Source organism: Portunus trituberculatus, chromosome 14 (genome assembly GCF_017591435.1).
Source record: "Portunus trituberculatus isolate SZX2019 chromosome 14, ASM1759143v1, whole genome shotgun sequence".
NCBI classification, from domain to species: domain Eukaryota; kingdom Metazoa; phylum Arthropoda; class Malacostraca; order Decapoda; family Portunidae; genus Portunus; species Portunus trituberculatus.
Window position 1 is genome coordinate 11,744,275 of NC_059268.1, and position 15,187 is coordinate 11,759,461.

The window sequence follows — 15,187 nt, forward strand, 5'->3', positions numbered from 1 at the left end:
TCTAGGAAACGGACACTATGTTGAATGACTGATACAGGATTGGTGGTAGAGAGAGAGAGAGAGAGTGTGTGTGTCTTACTCATTCTGATATTAACCTAAGGCATGTTTCTCTATTTCTACACCTATTTTCATCACAATATATTAATCTAGATATGGATAGGTCAAAGTGTATCCTCCTCCTCCTCCTCCTCCTCCTCCTCCTCCTCCTCCTCCTCCTCCTCTTCCTCCACTACCACCACCACCATCACAATAACCATCATCATCATCATCATCTCACCAAATATTGACTTGTTTTTGCACGTGGCGTGACCTGTGCAATATCCTATAATGTCCTAATTTCACACGTGCCTGCTCTAATTAAGGTCTCCTAGGCTGTTTATCATAATTACCTGTCCACTTGCCATTTACCTCCGCCACGCACGACTACGAACCCCTTTACTCCCTCCGTGCCTCCCTCCCTCCTTTCCTCCATTCCTTCCCACAATTTAGCTCTTTTAACGCCCCGCCTGTTTATGTCCCAGTTCCCAGCAGCCCTCACAGCCACATATCACCGCCTGCTAAGCCTCAGGTGATTGTTTTCCTTTACTGGCAATACCTGTGTTTCCAGCCTCCTTCCATCTGTCTTGCCCCTCCCTCACTCCCTCCAGCCACTTCCGCATCGCTCTCTCTTCTGCTCTACACTTCCTGGATACGGGAATGTGATGACGCTTTGAAGATGATACGGCACTGCTTTGATTACTCCTGAGGATTCTAAAAAAGTTGTAGTGTTTGTACGGTGAAGTAAGGGAATGTTTGGTCCGATTTGGCATCCTTGGTAGACGCAGCTAGGTACGATTTTCTTTCATGTTTTCGTTACCGCCTTCTGCTTTTGTTGCTGCTGCTGCTGTTCTTGTTATTGGAGTTGCTGACGTTGTTGTTTTTGTTGTTGTCTTCCTCGTCTTCCTCCTTTTCTTTCTTCCTCTCCTCCTCCTCTCTTCTTAATCATCTCCTCGTCCTCCTCCTCCTCCTCCCTATCCTCCTCCTCCTTGATGACACCCAGCACATGTAGGTATATATTTTTTTTACAGGGAAAAGTAATAATTAATAACTTCGTTTTTTTTTTTAGATTCCATAATAACTCAGGCATGCTAGACCTTTCATTACGTTTATTGGGCCTCATGATTACAAATCCTTAATTGAGAGACATGTAGACAGATGTATCCTCCTCCTCCTTGATGACACCCAGCACATGTAGGTTAGATTCCATAGCTGGAGTTGCCAGGGAAAAATCAGGCATGCTAGACCTTTCATTACGTTTATTGGGCCTCATGATTACAAATCCTTAATTGAGAGACAGAGTGGATGTAGATAAATGTAAGTATATGTAGACAGATGTATTGGCAGATAGATAAGTAGATAGGTAGATAGATAGATAGATAGACATAGAAGCAAACTGAAAAAAAGATAGATAGAAGCGTAAAAGTTATTTAATACCAGATGTTATTGGAAATTGTTCTTAAAAGCTTTCATTTTCACTATAGTTATACTCGTATAATACAACACAGCGAAATGTAAAAAAGATCACAGTGATTAATTTCGACACACACACACACACACACACACACACACACACACGTATAATGGAATGGGATGAATAGTTTTTTTTTTTTTTTGTAGTATGGAAGTGATTTTGTTTTCTATTAGCGCCAGGCATGCAAAGGGACTCACAGGTGGAGGTAGGACGCGAATAACAGCTGGGAAGTGACCTTAGCTTGTGGCGTGCTGCTTTGCTGGTATGCTGGCAGTAGAAGACACTAGGAATTGACAAGCCAAGTGTAAGAAGGAGTTTGTGGAGTGCTGGGAGATGCTGCGAGGTGTCGAGTGAAGTGTAAGGAGTGAGAGGAGTATTTTTCTCTCTTTATTTACTTTACTCACATACTTATCTTATTTATTTTGTCCTAGAAACTTCACTTCCTCAACGCGATTTCGATGAATACAAACTACTCCATTTTCTTTCCAAATCCAGAAATGTTGAGTGTTGGAAGTAAAAAAAGAATGAATCAATACAACGTGCAAGTTTTTTTTATATATCACCTTTGAGCTGGAGATTAGAAATATATAGATCACACTTTTGATGTCTGAGTATTGGAATAAAAAAAAAATTGATACAACTTGCATATTTGTAGTTTTTTTTTTTTTTACTTGACATCGTGAATAGAAAAAAAATATCTTAATGACTGACTAAAACAATTAACCTATTTCTATTTATTTAAGATAGAAAATAGAAGCATCTTTATATCCAACACAGGAGCAGAAGTGAAAAAGAGACCAATTCACCATTTATCTCTATTCACCTTCAATAACACGATGATAAAGCTGAGATAGTAAACAAACAATTAATACGTGAAAGTCCAAACATAGAATGAATGATGGTTTTGAAGGGACCAGTCACCAGTGGACATGTAGATTTCACTTTCCCTGGAGGTGTACGCTCGTGGATCTTGACACACACCTGCCGAGGATAATCAGACATACCTGCTGTAAATTCTTCACTTTCTTAAGCAATTGGATGAATATTTAGGATGCTGTATGTCTCGATTTCTCTCTCTCTCTCTCTCTCTCTCTCTCTCTCTCTCTCTCTCTCTCTCTCTCTCTCTCTCTCTCTCTCTCTCTCTCTCTCTCTCTCTCTCTCTCTCTCTCTCTCTCTCTCTCTCTCTCTCTCTCTCTCTCTCTCTCTCTCTCTCTCTCTCTCTCTCTCTCTCTCTCTCTCTCTCTCTCTCTCTCTCTCTCTCTGTGTGTGTGTGTGTGTGTGTGTGTGTGTGTGTGTGTGTGTGTGTGTGTGTGTGTGTGTGTGTGTGTGTGTGTGTGTGTGTGTGTAATGCAAAGATACGTTTCCCATGAAGAGTCTATCGTACAATGGTCAGTAATTGTATCTTGTCAGTAATTTTCTTCATTTTCTTTATTTTCTTTTTTTTTTTTTATATTTGTATATTGATAATTCCTGAGATGGAAGAGCTTGATAATCAGAAGGAATGGATTTTCTTTTTTTCACTCGATGTTTTCAGTACTTTCTTGTTACATAATTGTCATAAGTTGAAGGAGTTGTGACTCAAAAAAAACACACATCCAATTTTCCACATAATCTCTAAAAGGAGTGTGACATCAATTTATACATGTGTGAATTTCAAGTACTGTCTTTTACCTGGTTCTATATACTGCACCTGGAATTTCACCTCATTTTCTTTTCCAAAACATGACACCGAGTTTAACAAATTAATATAAAACAAAACCCTTCTCATTCAGGTGTTTAGGTCACGTGTAAATGCTATGGCTTTTTGCGTTTGGTATATATGAAATAAGTTATCTTATTATTGTATTCAAGGTCACAGTATCTCCCTGAGTGCAGAGTTCTCCACTTAATCATCTTAGTTGGAGCAAAATTTATCACGCTCAAGTTGGCTGTCTTCGCCTTCTCATCGAAGTTTACGGAATGGAAAACATATATTGTCCGCAAGTTTAGGTTCAGGCATTCCGGCACACGGAGAAAATGTATCAAGTTGAAAATAATCATCTTTAGCGGGTGAGTGAGTCATCAAACGTGGTGCAGCGAGGCAGCCGTGGCTGTGAGGATTTGCAGTACATTATTCTTTTAGAGTAGATGTGTGATTTTTACATGCCTGTCATTTTGAACAAAGGAAAAGTTTTAACAAATAGTGTGAAGAAGTGTAATTTTCTAAAACTGCAGAATTTACTTTTGCCACGTTTTATTTATTTTTCTTCTTTTCCCCTTTGTAACTCATGACAGAGTTGCGAGCAGTATATTGTTTATGTAAAGAAAAAATCACAAGCCAAGTGAATACTAGCACAATTATTTCTTCTTTCTGGTAAGCAAACAATATTTTTCTGAGTTCCCATGGCATGAGTCAGTCGCCAAGAGAAGCACTGCGCGGCCAGGACAGTGGACCATATTCTGAAACACTTCTGTGCTGCACCTCCACTACACTCAAAACGCTCTAATTAAAATTATGTTTTTATTCATTTTTTTTTTTTACTGTTCTAATGACAGATTAACAAATCTTATACATAATTAACAGGAGATACTCTGGAAATCTTGTCTGTGGCCTTGGACGATAGTCATGGTGAGAGCAAAAGGTTCTTGAGTACAGGTCAAAGACTATATTAAGCTGCTGGTTCTTGTTTGCCTAAGTATCTTAAATATTTTTCGTTTTGGGTGTTTTCATATAAAAAAAACAGATAGAAATTCTTACTTGATATATGGAAACAGTGTTGGGCTTCTCATTAAAGACTCTCTGTCCCAAAAGAGTGCTGCGAGTTAAGTCATGGTTTAATATTCACTCGTCTAGTGACATCAATTAAGTAGCTTTAGCAAGTCAAACAAAACATATGATGATGATGGTTGTGGAGCTTGAAGGAAAAGAATTGTAATTTCATCTTCATTTCATATTTCAGCATCAATTTGAGGACATAGGGAGTAAGGTTACTGGAAGAGAAGGATGAAGGAGCTCTGGAGGATATTCAAAATTTCTAAAGGGACGGATGGAGAGAAAAGCGCTGAAAAACGACTGGACTCGGCAAATATGTTTTCGTAACTCTCTTTATAATTGAACAGAATGAATAATTGAACACTTTTTTTCTCTTTGTTTATGTCACAACGAATTGCAGAATCAAACAAATATTTTTTTCCTCCTTTATAACACAGCAGAATATATTGACGATATATCTTTTCTATTATTCTCTCTTTCTCTCTTTCTGATTACAAAACTGCGCCAGAAATGATATCCTAGTTTCATTACAAAATAGATAAACAAACCACCTTCATTTTTCATATCAAATTATTACAAGGAACTAGAATACAAAATGCTCAACGACACACTTTGATATCTTGTCATGCTCTTTTTTTTTCCATTAACCTATTGCAGATGTTAATTGTATACAAAGCGCAGATAAGTGTATTGCCCCATTATGGACTTTGATTCTCGTGTACAGTAACTTGTTTATAGCTGGCGAGAAAGGCTTTTAACTCCTTCAGTACCAGGACGTGTTTCCATACTCCTTCTGGTTATTATATGGTGATTTTATGCAGCTTCAGAAATTTATGTCGGGATTAAAAATAGTGAAGACTGTGGCCATAAATCTTCTGACCTCCATAGATCCTTCCTAATGTCAATAAAATCGTCTAATCATACCCAAAACTCTAAGTAAATATGCATCCCAGTACTAAAGGGGTTAAATCTTCTGAGACTCATATTAATTAGATGCTCTCTGTTACGACTGGACGACTGGAAGAGTGAGGGGGAGGAAATACAAACCTATCAGTTGTAGATTGCCGTAAACATAGAAAACAAATACAACAAATGCTTGGTGACACACTGAGTTTCTTTTCTCTTTTCCTTCCAACAACGACTGCGTGCAATGCTTCAGGGGAAAGGTTAACTGATTCTGCACAGCCCACGCATTAAAACGAATTTAAAATAGCGTTAGGTGAGATATGATTTATGACACTATTCTTTTGTTCCAATGTAGAAAAAGGCTTACATGAAATAACTATTTAATCATCAGTGACTTAACGTTAAGGGATTTACTTTTATTTTATTCATCCTCAGCTGAATGTCTAAATGTTGCAGATGAAGATCGTGTATTTGAAACACACACACACACACACACACACACACACACACACACACACACACACACACACACACACACACACACACACACACACACACACACACACACACACACACACACACACGCACACACACACATACGCTCTCTCTCTCTCTCTCTCTCTCTCTCTCTCTCTCTCTCTCTCTCTCTCTCTCTCTCTCTCTCTCTCTCTCTCTCTCTCTCTCTCTCTCTCTCTCTCTCTCTCTCTCTCTCTCTCTCTCTCTCTCTCTCTCTCTCTCTCTCTCTGTTACCAAGGTCTTAAGCATTCCATAATCTTTACCAGTAATTATTACACTTATTCCACGTTCAGAAATAATAATTCATGCAAATTCATTAATGACCTCGCTCTTGAGTTCGATGGTGACCAGAGCTCAGGTAAGTGGCGCCTAAATGAACCATAAAGATTATCCCGCATAATGTACAAGAACCATCAGTTTCTATAGGCAGTGTTGCACCCCAGAATGTACCATGTGTAGTGGAATTTATTGTGTGTATTTCGTTGTGTATCTTAAAAAAAATATATGCATACGGTGGTAAAATAAAAAGGTTTGTGGAAGGGTGACATAAAAAGGTTAGGTAAAAGTGGAATGCTAGATCATGTGGCGGAATATCATGGACATTATCACGGCTTTGCTCTCGGAAATGTTAGTGTACCAGGTGTGGAATAAGAAATGCGGGGCGAGAGGTAATGACTCCTACCTTGACTGGACGACACGATAATGTTCCTTTTTCTGCTGAGTTCTCGTCACAAACTTATAATTCTACGACATAGACCAAGCAAATATTCTGACCAAGGGGGTGAAAAGTATCAAAGGACGAACCAGTGATGAAAGCCATAATAGTCCTGAACTTCACTGCCCATTACTCTTTTAGATAAGACACTGCCACTTCTCAGTCTTGAAACCGGTCAACAAATCGGATATTCCTTGTTCTTACTTTGTGTTTCTTTGTGTCAGTGGCCTGTCTTGGATGTAATTTTCTCTGCTGTCCTTTCAGATGACACCGCCACGTCCTCCTGCTTCTCTTCCTGGCCTTCCTCCTCCTCCTCCTCTTCCTGCCACTCATACTTCCTCCTCCTCTTCCTCCTCCTCCTCCTTCTCCTTCTTTTCCTCTTCCTCGTTTCTCGTCCCTCTCCCAGTTGAGGATATTGGTTCATCTAATTTCATCTCGTTAGGTGACACTTCCTGGTGTTCCTTCGCAGCAAGACTCTCACGTTTGTTGTTTGTGACGCTGCGCACTTGTCTTGTATTTGGATTACGTGGATTTTTCGTAATTATGATGTATTGTTAGCCATTGTTTTTCTTTTCTTCTCTTCTCCCTTCTTTTATTCTTGCTGTTGTTTTCTCTTCCCTTTTTATTTTCTCTTGTATTGTATTCTGCTTTCTTTTTTTTTTTGCATTTATTATCTTTCCTGATTTCGCTCTTCTGCTTGTTTATTTTATTTTTTGTTCTTTCCTCTTATTTCTTTTTTTTTTCCCTCTGTTCTCTTCCTTCTTTTAATGTCTTTTCTCTCCAAGTTTGTTTATAGATTTCCGTTGTATTCTGTATCTAGTCATGTTTTGCCTCTCTCTCTCTCTCTCTCTCTCTCTCTCTCTCTCTCTCTCTCTCTCTCTCTCTCTCTCTCTCTCTCTGATATAACAAGAAATGCGACACTACATAATTTAACAGTATACGATGACGATAACAAAATTACAACTGTTATCAGTTTCATCGCTATTCTAAAATCACTTTAACTAATTATATATTGAAAGCCACGAATATGATTAGCACCATTATGCAGTTCTTATTTGCATGAACGTTAAAATGATAACATAATTAGCACTTTACATAAACATGAAAACATTAACAAGGGAAGAACCATCGGACATGTTTTCATTGACACTAAAACAAAAATGCGAGTGTTTCCTTCGCCTGGAGACTCTCGCTCCCTTGTCGACGCTGGAGTCTCTTAAGTAAGGAGCATCAACACACCTCATGCATTTTAGAAACTATTTTTTGTTTAAGTTTTCAGGAAGCGATAAGATAAACATGCTTTTTCTTTCTTTATTCACGAAACCTCAAGATACATCACATTTTGGAAACACTTTTTGTATGTTATGTTGTCGGGCAAGTGACAAAGCAAACGAGATTTTTCTTTCTGCCTTTTCTTTGTGATCTCGGCCAGATTTCTTAACGCTTGAGAGATTAGCAGCTATATTCATCACCCCTCTTCACCAAACCAACACCATATGTCTTTGAAAGTAACAAACTCCTTTTATGTATCACTATTACACTTCCCTTTCTTTATTGTCTTACAGCTCTCTCGTTCATGCTAGAATGGGACAATATAAGTACTGTCACGTGTAGGTCAAATGATATCCTACAGCTTCCCTTATTTTCTTAGGCTTTTAAGACTTCCCCATGTAACTTTCTTTCACACCCCAACATTATGATTATCTTGCAGCTCTGTCCTCGGTCCAGCCAGCCATATACAAATTAACCTCTTCAGTACTGAGACATATTTTTACCTTGGAATTTGTTTAGGATTAGACCATTTTATTGACATTAGGAAGGGTCTATGGAGGGCAAAAATTTAATGGTTAGAGTCTTCCATATTCTAATACCCACATGAGTTTCTAAAGCTGTATAAAATCACCAAATAGTAAGCAGAATTAATATGGAAACGCATCATGGTACTGAAGGAGTTAATAAAACTTTATATTAATAACTTTTATTTTTCTTGTTTTCCAGCTCTCTCCTTCGATCCCAAGAAGCTGGAGTCGTCGTCACAACTCTGGTCAGGTTACCATCCAAACATCAACGTGCTCGCCACCAGCTTCGAGGACTCCACGCCAACGAATATCACGGCGCTGGTTGGGGACTCCGCCTTTCTCCCTTGCACTGTCTTCCACCTCGGCGACAGATCCGTGAGTACCATTTATTCTTCAGTGTGAGAGGTTTTCTGTAGGTCTTTCCAGGACGTTGATATTTTGTCCTTTCCATAAAAGAAATATTTCGTCTCGGTTTGTTTCGTTTGATGATCGATATTCTTTGTGTTTGGTGTTCAGTGTCAACTCAGGGTGGCCTTGTTCTTAAGTTACTGTAGGTGTTGTGTGTGGTATTCAAGTAGGTTTAGTGGTTGGTTAGTGTAGTAAAGTATTTTATTATAGCAGCAGCAGTATACTAATTGTACTAGTTCTAGTGATAGTTTAATGTAGTAGTGAATATAACAACAGAAGTAATAGTAGTAGTAGTAGTAGTAGTAGTAGTAGTAGTAGTAGCAGTAATTTTAGTAGGAGTAAGAGTGATAATAATAGGTGTAGTAGTATGGATAGGTACATATATATATTAGTCCTTAAGTGAAAAATAAAACAGTAGAAAGAAGAAAATATCTTGAACAAAAACACAAAAACAGACACAGATATCTAAAAAAAAAAAGAACAAACAAAGGTAAGAAAGACAAAGAGGTCAGAGGCTTTTCATCTCATCTCACCTCACTTCACTTCATCCAGTCGTTCAACTGAGAGAAATCAGAATACAACAGCGCAACAATTAAAAACTGAACGGAAGGACGATAGCGAGAAATTCACTGGTTTTATATTTCTGTTAGAATAGCAATCGTCAAGAGTGAATCAGTGATGTGTGAATAATGGATAGCCGCTCAGCTAATGTTGGATTAATCTCCTGGTTTTCTCATTTGTGTGGTTGTGTAAATACGTTGGTCCGATGCTTTCCTTTAAGAGTTGGAACGGATATTGATTGCTGCTTGTATTAGGAAGGCAGAATGCAGTCGTGAACAGAAGGTGAAGATTTGCCTCGTGTTTAGAGTTTCCCTTTTGAGAGAGAGAGAGAGAGAGAGAGAGAGAGAGAGAGAGAGAGAGAGAGAGAGAGAGAGAGAGAGAGAGAGAGAGAGAGAGACTGAACAAATATAGCACATATCCTCAAATGATTTCAAACTGGTCTTTCTTTTTCTTTTCTACTTTTATTGGCGAAAGGAAATTTGTGTAATCATCGACAGGAGTTCTATGTGTTTTCTGGCAGTATCACCGCCTCCTGTCAAACTCCTGTGCTCTGCTTCTTTATAAAAGATGTTGATCGATCTTGTGATGAGATGCTCGGAAAAGGATGGAGAGGAGAGTGACTGTCTGGAAAATACTGCTAACCTGGGTAGTCTGTGTGTGTGTAATTCACCTCCTCCTCCTCCTCGGTCGTCTGCTGGTCACCCAGCTAGTCTTCCCCATTACGGAGCGAGCTCAGAGCTCATAGATCGATTTTCGGGTAGGACTGAGACCACATCAACACACAACACACACCGGGAAAGCGAGACCACAACCCCTCGAGTTACATCCCGTACCTATTTACTGCTAGGTGAACAGGGGCCACACATTAAGAGGCTTGCCCATTTGCCTCGCCGCTTACCGGGACTCGAACCCGGCCCTCTCGATTGTGAGTCGAGTCGAGCCTGCTAACCACGACACTACGCGGTGTGTGTCTGTGTGTGTGTGTGTGTGTGTGTGTGTGTGTGTTTGTGTGTAGCTATATTGAATTTCCGTGTGTAATTGCATTTGATTGGTTTGTTTGGTTGGTTTGCTTTGATATTGCTGATCTGTAATTGGAATTAAACATGATCTTTTTCTCTTTTATAGTTCATTTATAACTTTTCGAATGGACACTTTCTTCAACTGTCTTCTGCAATATAGATATCGCTTGTGTCTCGAAAGTTCTACGTACATTGAAGAGAAACGTTATGGGTGCCTTTGTACCCCGTCTTAATCCTTCGTTCTTAGGAAGATGTTTATGTAAATCATTCGCCGCTATATTATGAAACGGACTGTATAGGTGTGGGAGGCGTAAGTAAGCCGACCAGCAAGACGTCACAATGTGCTATTCTCAGATACTGGTGTGTGGATGTTAAAGTTTTTCCCGCTTCCCATTCAGCCGACACTTACCTGCTCCTCATCGCTTCTCCTTGGCGATGCTTCGTAGAAAACACCATCACAAGATTCCTAAGAATAGCAACCAAAAACCAATATAGAGGTTTGTCTTTGATATTATTTCAGTAATTGCACCACATTGATCCAGTTTGTCGCCTTTCAAAACTGAGAAGCATCGACCGCCTTGTAGAGCCCAGTCTCGCGGTGACGTGGATTGGTAACTCTTTTTTTTATAAATGTGGGGGTTAGTATGAAGCATTCACTGACTGTTTGCATTCCACTCGCCAGTTCCATTCAGTTCAAAGTTTAGTTAGTTCAAGAACAATCATAACAAAGTACTACAAACCTATGAATTATATTTTATTTGAAACTTGTTACCTTTGGCAGAAAGCTATATATAATATTTAAATTATGTGTTCTTTAATTCATCCAGTTTTTAAATTAATATATCAAAACAAATCATGGAGAAACTCAATTTGACGCTGCGTGCTTCCATTTCATTAATTAAATTCATACAGCAAACTCACATACACGCACTGAATATTTTTCTTTATAATTGTCGATGAAGAAACGCCTTCCATCACGCAGCAATCACTAAATTTTCAAAAGTATATATAAACACAAAATTATAAAAGAAAAAGAAGAAAGAAAAAAGAAAATCCATCAGCAAACGTAAAAAAAATTGACATCTCATTTGCTTGAAATATCGCAGGTAAGCCGCCACGCTTAGCGGGAGGCAGAGAGGGAACAATAATGCACTTCCTGCTTCGAAAGGTTGCTTTTGTTTTGACGGGAATTTATTAATTTTCATTTTGCATCATTTCATTGCATATGAAAAAACAATATGAAATGTAGCCCCGGTTTCCGTAATTCTCAGGTTAATTTCAAGTTAGATTGAAAATATAATATATAACAGTCTTTAATTCAGGGACAGTTGATTTGTCCAACAGGAAATATCTTTCATTCATTGAAGTGCTTTTACAATAACTAAATTGTACAACCACATTAATTGTACAATATCTTTAAACACAACGTTACCCATCACCAATACGTATCACATCCACATACTAATAACACATGTACTGCCGCTTCAAACATGGCCGTCTACAGTAGCGAGAGTACTGTTCATACCCGTAGCCCTTGTTCAGATCACACAGTGGCGCGTGTTGCCGTCCCCTAGCCAGCGTGTATTCATTGCTTCACGTCACATGCATCATTGAAATGGACCAATACGAAGCAGGTACATCCAAACGAGATTGCTCTTACTTTGCATCATGAAACGCACGCAATATGAGGCAGGATGAGGATACGAGCACAGGTGGGCAATCAAGAGCTCACGGCAAAGAAATGTTATCGTTTAGTGTTTTAACATAGACACTAAAAGCAAAAACCCTGGCGTAACCCGATCTAATTTAATTAATACTCTAATTGGGGCCGAGACGAGGTACCTGGACACCTGCTACGGCCTTGCTTACCACACACACACACACACACACACACACACAGAGAGAGAGAGAGAGAGAGAGAGGCGGTTGGGGGTATTAGACAAACATTCAATTTCTTTCTGAAAGCGTACTGTGAACGTGCATATTCTGGCTACTATTATTACTACTATAACTGAATAGCGGCAATAAAAACCTGACACCTTAAAGCCACGCAAACATGACTTACATCTCTGCTGCAAGGGACACAGTGGCGGACGTAAGACCTAATGTGGAGCAGGAGCAATCAGGCGTGGTGTGAGTGGTTTACGAGGCTTTTGTCAGTGTTATGGGAAGGTGTAAAGTTTTAAGCCGCTGGTGAATGAGCTGCATGCTGGTATGTCTTCTCCCACCTGCATGTTATCTGTTAACCCCTTCAACACTGGAACGCATTTTGATCATGATTTTGGTGTGATGAGACGGTCTTATATACACTAGGAAGAATATATGGAGATCAAAAGATTCATGGCCAGAGTCTTCACTATAGTAATCCCCATGTAAGTTTCTGAAGCTGTATAAAATCACCAAATAGTAAGCAGAATAAATATGAAACACGTCATGGTACTGAAGGCGTTAATGTCGAAGCTACACTAGAAGAACAAGTAGTAATGGTAATATTGATGATAGTAATGATTCATTGTATTGGTATCATTGTATATTTACCAAGCAAGCTTTAAATCTACGTATATATGTACTATAAAGCGTCGAATTGGCTCACAAAGATTTTATAACACCTGATTATTATTAACGAATATTATAGTGCCTGGTTTTCTTCAATCACGATACAATGTTAGTGGTATATGACACTTATCTGATGCCTGTGTTTTCTTTGTACTCTACACTTCAGGGATACATGTGGTGCATTTGTATTTTGATTTAACCTTTTAATTATTCATCTCATTGGAAGAAATAGTACTTTGAAAACCACACTAGTAACACATTAATCAGCCTAAACTAATGCATCATTGTGTGCTGCAGCTAAGCGAGGCAGTCTGCCAGTGTTGATTTATACCCCAGCTGCCACTTCGGGTCCTCCAGGCATCGCATAGATCACGTCCTTGGTGTGGGATCCTTGGGAGAATTCTATTACTGTTCTTGGCAACTATACCGTCAACATTATATTCATCATTCATTTTTCTTATTCTTAGTGTCTATTACTAACATCGCAGAAGTTATGTAGCGGCATGATATTTTGGAGAGTTACTAAATCTGGCGGTGGAAAATATGTATGATCTTCACGAAGTCTTTAAAGCCGTCAATCATTGTTTTCTTAAGTTGACAGCGCCTTTAAAACATTAATGACCCGTTGACAAGGATGTGGCGGTCCCTCGAGAGAGAGAGAGAGAGAGAGAGAGAGAGAGAGAGAGAGAGAGAGAGCAGGAGTTTGGAGGGCCAAAAAGTTTACCTAAAAGGACTGGCTGCCACTACTCATTCAGAGGGAAAGCAGGAGGGACCCACGAGACTCATCCGTCCCTCCACCAAACACAAGGACTTGAAGGCTCTCGTGGATTCTTCGTCGTAAAGATCGCGCTCCCATTTCGTAGTCAATAAAAGAGCCAGATCAACTGCGGAGAATTCTTGAGGATGCAAATGATGTCCGCTCTCCACTTCACTCCTTCCTCTCATTCTCATTCCCTCTCCTGTTGGCTTTGTGTCATTCCATCCACGGCCTCCTCACTCTCCCTTCCCTCCTTGACCCGTTTTCTGTTGAGTTGCTGTTTACGCAACTATTATTTTCAAGGGGACTCGTGGAAGCCTATGATAGTTGTTGATTCGTCCACTTATTCACTATAAACAAACATTTTTTTCCCTACCAGTAATATAACTCGGTATTATAATTATGAAAGGGGAGCAAAAAACCATAGTCTCATTTGTACGACTGGATTTCATCGTGAAGGGTTAACTAAAAAAAAAAAAAAAACACGGGAAAAAAATTGATATGAATAGTTGAATGGTTTGCTTCTCCCTTTCACGCGTCGCTCTCATTATCGCTCCGTATTGTGATGGGGATATTTACGGAAGGAAAAAATAGCTTGTTATGCTAGGAAGTGTAAAAAAAAAAAAAACAAGGGAATAATTAATGAAAAGAACAAACCCTTATTCGATTTGTAAGGTGGTACTTATTAGCACTAATGAGCAGTGGTGGGGAGAAGGCAGGGTCACGTGAGGGGGTCAGGGAAGGCAGGGATGAATGGGTCAGTGTGGGATAGGGATAGGTAGAACAAGCAAGGCAAGGCTGGACAGGGACAGGGTATAGGGTACGAAAGGATAAGGCAGGGTAGGGATAGACATGGTAAGGTAAAGCAGGGCAGGATGGAATGGTATACAATTTATCCTCTGAATTGAAATAATATCGCTGTTGCTGAATGTTTGTAGAGCATTGTAAGTAAAAAATGTTCATTATGTTGCCTAATTATTAATCTCCACTGTACACAAACAGAAAAAAAAACAAACTAATGTTCATCATATGTAATTCCCTGCTAATGAAATTCCACTCACAAAGATTCCTCTATTTATATTCAACCCCACCAAATATTTAACTTTCTGGAAAATTCACTTCACTTTGCCTAACATGATTCACGATATCCAGGCACAAACCGTGTGGGTGGAATGTTCATGGGGGAAATATACCTGCGGGGGAAACTTAGGGTATACAGGGAAAACCACATTAACTCCTAGTGTTGCGCTGCCGGCTAAGAAAAGTAAGGTGTTCGCTCATATGTTGGTGATGTCTACATACGGCTGTTTGCTGAAGTCCCGGACCGCTAAGCCATTCCAGTTCACGTATAAGAAAACAAACTGCAAATTAACTCCGCGTCCGTGTGGAATACTGTGGTAACTTGGCGCGGAAATGCTCCCAGGTTGCCGGGATATGAAATGTGTTCTGCGTGTCTTGATATACATACTTTTAAGCCTTCCCGAGATCCCCCCCTCAAAGATTATCATCAATACAACCGCGTAGAGTCCATTAACAAAAATCATTATTAGTGAACTTAACTTATAATTGACATAGAACAAAGTCAATTAAGATAAAACACAAAAAATAATGGGTTCAAGTTTGAGAAGAAATATATACATTTAAAAACAAAAGCGGTAGGAAGGAATCGGTTAGCAAATACAGTACTA

The 15,187-nt window shown here is 39.3% G+C and overlaps 1 protein-coding gene across 3 annotated transcripts in view; it reads left to right on the forward strand.

Moving 5' to 3' along the window:
• Positions 1-15,187, forward strand: part of LOC123503609 (zwei Ig domain protein zig-8-like) — a 302,946-nt gene that overhangs the window by 218,770 nt on the left and 68,989 nt on the right. For all 3 annotated transcript variants that reach the window (XM_045253519.1, XM_045253518.1, XM_045253520.1), the window contains exon 2: positions 8,398-8,573. In XM_045253519.1, coding sequence (XP_045109454.1) covers positions 8,398-8,573 — 176 coding nt within the window. The remainder of the gene's footprint in view (positions 1-8,397; positions 8,574-15,187) is intronic.